The sequence below is a fragment of the Lactuca sativa genome, chromosome 6 (genome assembly GCF_002870075.4).
Source record: "Lactuca sativa cultivar Salinas chromosome 6, Lsat_Salinas_v11, whole genome shotgun sequence".
NCBI classification, from domain to species: Eukaryota; Viridiplantae; Streptophyta; class Magnoliopsida; order Asterales; family Asteraceae; genus Lactuca; species Lactuca sativa.
Genome location: NC_056628.2, coordinates 184,946,656 through 184,953,127, shown reverse-complemented (window position 1 = coordinate 184,953,127; position 6,472 = coordinate 184,946,656). Strand labels below are relative to the sequence as shown.

Here is a 6,472-nt window from a genome sequence, read left to right as displayed (position 1 = left end):
ATTACTGTATAAGGGAAAAATTACAAACAACTGCCCCCATACTTTAGGAGATAAACTAAGGTAAATAAAGATACAACAGATACAATTAATAATTCAAATTATCTAAATTATTTACCAATAAGAAGCTTACATTCAACTCCCCACCTCTCATATTCTTTTAAGATTTTTACCAAGAGACACATTGACTTATCCCAAATTACGTACGGTTAACCGTAGAATTTCCCGATGATTTCAAGTTTTGAACCTCATCAACAAACACCCATCCCGAACTTAATCCCAACATCCAATATCGATCCTGGTTGCATTATTAATACACTCCTGTTAAATCTTTAAAGTGCACACTCGAATTTCCTAACAATTTATATAAACATGTTATATACTTACTTTCTACACATATCTCTCTATAGCCACAAATGATATAAAACGACACGTGTGCAAATAAACAATTTCCGCCTCCAATATATATCGTCATTTTCCTCTTCCACCAATTTCCAATTTCTTGCCCTCAAAAAGCGTAGGCTATGAAGAATACCGGCGGCGAGGAAGGACTGAACCATGCCTTATTACAACCACCGGCGGGAGGAGACGCTAAATCAAGATTTTGGATTGAATCAAAGAAGCTTTGGTACATAGTTGGTCCTTCCATCTTCAGCCGTGTCGCCACCTTCACCATGAACGTCGTCACCCAAGCGTTCGCCGGCCACCTTGGTGACCTGGAACTCGCTGCCATCACCATCTCCACCGGCGTCATCGTCGGCTTCAATTTCGGCCTAATCGTAAGTATTATATAATTCATCTTTGGTTAATAAATATTGTTTTATTGCACGCCAGTAAATTCTTATCAGATGACATCCTCTCTTGATAAATATGTTCTTTTTGTCATTTCTCTATACTTTGGGGGGCATATTGCAATATGTACTGTGGACGATGGTCGACCTCTAAAACTGCCACCTAGGGGGAACATATAACATTATACACCTAAAAATAGAAAGAGTATACGTTTGTTGAAGGTAAAGTTTGGAAAGATAACAATTCCTGTGATCTGTGGCGTATGTGTATACTTGATAAATGCAAAATTATATGCTATTTTTGTATTCTCATATTTTTTTTTTTCTCAATGTTCATGCAAGTTTAAAATTGGAAGATAATTTGTGTATAATTATTTATGTTTTAAAATATAGTAGTCTATAAGGTTCTAAATTATAAATTACTGTGTATAAATAAAATTTTTTGTTAATATGTTTAATGGGTGTTTTTTATAAAACCAAATATATAACTTATAATTACAAAATTTTGACAAAATATATGATTCATATAGATAAATCGGTCTCTTTATTGATGTAAACTTTTAAAAAAAAATCAATTCTTATTGTTTGTTCACATTAAATTATAAAAAAAGGGATTTAAAGAGAATATTATTTCTAAAAGTTAAATAACAATTATATAACTTGTGTGATTTTTTTGTTTGAAATCACTTTATGTTGAACAAAAGAAGTAGTCCATAGCATCCACCTATTCCCTTTCTTTGGACTTGATAATTGAAACCGACAGTGGATGACTTTTACAGCTTAGTTACATTGTCCCACCAAAGAAAAAAAGGTAGTCATTGGTTTTTTAATTTTACCGTTATGGTACAAATATTAATACATTGGCAATAGTCTTTGGACAGAATATTCAATACTGACTGGTCCGGTTAGTTCTATTTGTACCTACATTAGAAACGAGTCTTAATTATGTAGTAAACATTTTGTACATTTATGATAGCTCGGCATGGCGAGTGCGTTGGAGACGCTATGTGGGCAAGCATTTGGGGCAAAAAGATACAACATGATCGGGATATATATGCAAAGATCATGGATTGTTTTATTGTTGTGTTGTATCGTGACACTCCCACTATACATATATGCCACCCCGATCTTAAAATTATTAGGTCAATCAGACGAGGTAGCTGAACTATCAGGAAAAGCCGCAATATGGCTCATCCCACAACATTTTTCATTTGCATTCCTATTCCCGGTACAACGGTTCTTACAAAGCCAGCTAAAAACTCCGGTTTTGGCGTGGGTTTCTTTGGTGATTCTTGGAATCCATATTTTGATTACTTGGCTATTTACTTCGGTTTTTGAGTTTGGAATTGTGGGGACGGTTGTGGCGTTGGACATTTCTTGGTGGTTGAATTTTGTTGGGTTGTTTGCGTATACTGTTTATGGTGGGTGTCCTTTGACATGGAACGGTTTCTCGATGGAAGCATTTTCGGGTTTGTGGGAATTTGTAAAGCTTTCGGCTGCATCCGGTGTCATGCTTTGGTATAATTCTTCCTGAATTTGCTATAATCCAAAATTCTAACCTTGTTTTAGGTTATAATCATCCGATATCATATGCTTCATATGCCTGAGCATAAATCAAATGAAATGACTAGACATGTGATATCGGATGAGAGTCTCATATATAAATTGATTGTGGATTAATAACGCTTGATATGTCTATGCAGTTTGGAAAATTGGTACTATCGAATATTGATACTAATGACTGCATTTTTAAAGAATGCCACCGTTGCCGTGGATGCGGTGTCGATTTGGTATTTAACTCTTCCGTCTTATTATCATTGTAAAATATTTGTACCAAAATACACAATTTCAATTTAAATTACTAAGATACCTTTGTTATGCTTGTGACAATATTTGCAGCATGAACATCAATGGTTGGGAAATGATGATTCCCCTAGCCTTTTTTGCCGGGATCGGGTATGAAAACTCTTCTGCATTGTCAAAGTGGAAAAAACATTTTAATATTTTTTTATGAATTTTTTACCGTTTATGTATTTTGGATTAAAATTAAGCAACAAGCATTTCATAGGACATAATTTAAGCGATCGTACAAAGTATCATCAATTTTATACATGCAACCATGTGATGAATAGAGACTATAATTTATGGCATTTGGCGTAACGTTGTTATCATGAATGGGTACAAATTGTTCTATCTTGAAAACGACCATTCTTCCTCCATTACAACCTAACAATCGTCTTCTAAATAGTGTTGTCAATCTCAATCATATCTATATATGGTGTATATCGAGTCAAACTGTACATATTTTGACAGTATAATAAAATGTTTATAGATTAAAAATGTATTAGTAACATATATTGTTTTGAAAGTAACATTATTATTCATGTTTTACTACAGAGTTAGAGTATCCAATGAACTCGGTGCTGGTAATGGACACGGGGCAAAATACGCAACAGTTGTAGCAATATTGCATTCGTCTGTCATTGGGCTCGTATTTTGTGTATTGATAGTGACGTTTCATGACAAGTTTGCACTAATTTTCTCATCGAGCACCGTTGTTCTTGAAGCAGTTGATACCATGGCTTGGCTCTTAGCTTTCACTATCCTTCTTAACAGCATTCAACCCGTTATATCTGGTAAGCTTTTAATATATTATCTAACAGGATTACTATAAACATATAATCATGGAATTTCATCTACCCCTAGTGTAGGTTTTTGAGTTATTACTTTGACATTGTGTACAAATTTTATTATCTATCGAGTCTATTTGTTACAGGGGTTGCTGTGGGGTCCGGATGGCAATCATGGGTAGCGTACATTAATTTAGGCTCCTACTATTTGGTTGGTGTACCTCTTGGAGTTGTCTTGGGTTTGGTTTTCCATCTTGGAGTCGAGGTATGGATAATGGGTTATTTTTTTTATTTCATAAACATTGTAGTATGCTTTTTCGAAATTTATGAAGATTTTTTTTTTGAAATAAGTTAATGATCTTGTGTTCGAAAAAATAGGGAATATGGGGTGGAATGATTTTTGGTGGAACCGCGTTACAGACGATCATATTAGGGTTATTGACCATTCGTTGTGATTGGGAGAAAGAGGTAAATTTGGTTTTTGTTGAATTCACATAATAATAACCTAATAACCTATAGATCAATATCTTAATTTTAAGTAATGTACTATCTTTTGTCATTGATCCCTTAAACCTAAATAATATATATGTTTTGTCTAAAATGATAAAATAGATCCCAAATATGTGTATCTAAGTATTATTACTATTATTTGATATAAACTCTATCTATTCTTCTATGCAGGCTCAGAAAGCAGCTGCAAAATATTCAACCCTATCATAATTTCAAGATCGTTGGATGAAATTTTGAATTACATAATTAAACATAATCAAAACCATGAAGATCGATAATTTCGATTGGTTTCATGAACTCCTATGAATGAGATACATAAGTTCGAAGGGTAGAGGCTAACACAAGAACATGCTTTCATAGCTCCATGACCCTTGCAAAATTTGGACTCGGTTACATTTGTTTTTCATAGTTACAAACCGAATCTCGTAAATGATTGTGGACTATTGCGTATTATGTTGTAATCATAAAAAGAATATATTAATTTGATATTTGTTGCTTATGTTTGCCAATTTAGATTGTGGTACAATTTTTTTCGTAAAATATTTTAAATCTCATCTAGTGAAATATGAAATAGTATTCAATATTCATATTTCACAAAGGGTTACATAATAAGATTAATGTTTTAATTATTCAAATATTCCTAGATTAACTCAGTTGGCACATAGAAACTCTATCGCTAATCCGTGTGTGAAACTTTTTTGCGATGGAAAAATAGGTCGTGTGGTAATGGTGACTATATTTATATATAAATTTTTACAGCGATGGAAGAATGCGTACGCAATTTACTGTCAACCAATTATGAAATCAAAGTCTAAATAACTAAAAAGCGACAAATTGGAATGGATTGTCGATGTGACTTTTGCAACAACATAGGAACAAACTTGCTTACCAAACGAGCAACATACTTGATTAGCGACAAATTTGCATGAACATGATTAGCAATGGCCTTGTCAGAGACGATGACCCTTTTGATCGATACCTATCGCTAATTTAACAATTATTTTCAACTATAAGAATATAAAAAATCCAAATTTTATTGTAATGCAGAAATCATTTATTTTAACAAAAAAAATGTCTCGATATTAACCACAACTAAGATTCTTTAATTTGTACCAAACACAATTGAACATAACATAAAAGGAAAACCATCTACAACCCCTCCCAAATAAACTAAAAAATAAAATATACATATCATCATATTTAGATATCTAAATAAAAAGAGAATACCTTTCTGGTTTTATTATTCACCGTCCTTGCTCAACCAATTTTGGTCGCCCTCACAGAAACCTTAGTCAGAATTTCTTTTGACTTTGTTCTGTCCAGTACAATACTTTGTTCTTGATGATATAAATGGCATAAGCATTAATTAACGATTGTCGTATATGACTGGAGTTTAGGTACGAATTTAAAATGTGTATATTTGATTGCTTGAAAATCATAATTACAATCTATAAAAACTACCAAATATACATACCTTTTCTTCATGTTCAACAACATATCACTGTAACCTCGACAATTGATCAGGGGAGTGCTCTCTATCAAGCAGAAAAAAAAACAAAATCTACAAAATTCTTGACCTACGGAGAAGAGAATATCGATTGAGATGGAAGGTTTTACAAATATAATCAATTTAAACAAAAATCAGAAAAAAAAAATAGTGATGGTGACTTGGTGAGATGGAGATGGTGACCAATATAGGACTCATGTTCCTAGAGCGTCTTAGTTAGAGATGGCGACTGTTTAGGGCGGCGTATTTAAGGTTTGTTGAGAGATAGATGTGGTCGATATTGGAAAGATGAATATGGGCAAGAATATCATTTACCTATTGCTAGCATGAGGGTACCACAACAATTCGAGAACAATCAGAAGCTGTGGAAGGGATACGACACCAAAAAGGGGTTTATTAATAACCTGCAAAAAATACTCAATTTTTACCTGGTAACTTGCAACAAAAAAGAAAAAGAAATTAAAATTTGTGAACATACATTGCTTCAAAATACATACCAGACTCGCTGGAGTCTTGAAATCATCCACCCGGCTTCTCCAGATCTCCGAAAACCTTAATCACAATGACAAAAATAAGAAAACAAACAATTATCTTATAACCAAAAAACAACAGAACATATGTTTAATTGAAAAAAAAAACAACTAATTTGGTGATAAAGAAATCGGGGAAGGATTCTTTTATGCATATTTCATGATATCAAAGATGTGATGGTCTTGGCAAGGACGGGAAACGGTGGTTGTGTGTGTGTATGAGAGAGAGAGAGAGAGAGAGAGAGGGATAGGTGATTGACTGTGGCCGTGTGGCGTTAGTGATTATGGAGAGAGAGAGAGAGAGAGAGAGAGAGAGAGAGAGAAAAGAACGAAGAAGATGGATAGTATTTGACCGGAAGCAACTCGATCATATATCTAATATCTTGTTCTGCAATCAGTTTTCCCAGGAGGCGTATGGTCGAGATATGAATGAAGGGGAGGGGTAATCTATAGATATTTGCCCGATATCTCAGCATTATCAAGAACACTTGATCAACATTCAAGATC

General features: G+C 33.7%; 1 protein-coding gene across 1 annotated transcript; it reads left to right on the top strand.

Moving 5' to 3' along the window:
- The first annotated feature begins 418 nt into the window (after positions 1–418).
- Positions 419–4,437, top strand: LOC111908925 (protein DETOXIFICATION 27). The gene is made up of 8 exons (XM_023904712.3): positions 419–776; positions 1,765–2,306; positions 2,492–2,578; positions 2,688–2,744; positions 3,186–3,424; positions 3,565–3,683; positions 3,797–3,886; positions 4,100–4,437. Exons 1-8 carry the CDS (start codon positions 522–524, stop codon positions 4,136–4,138), a joined length of 1,428 nt encoding a protein of 475 aa, XP_023760480.1. The 5' UTR covers positions 419–521; the 3' UTR covers positions 4,139–4,437.
- Positions 4,438–6,472: the final 2,035 nt, after the last annotated feature.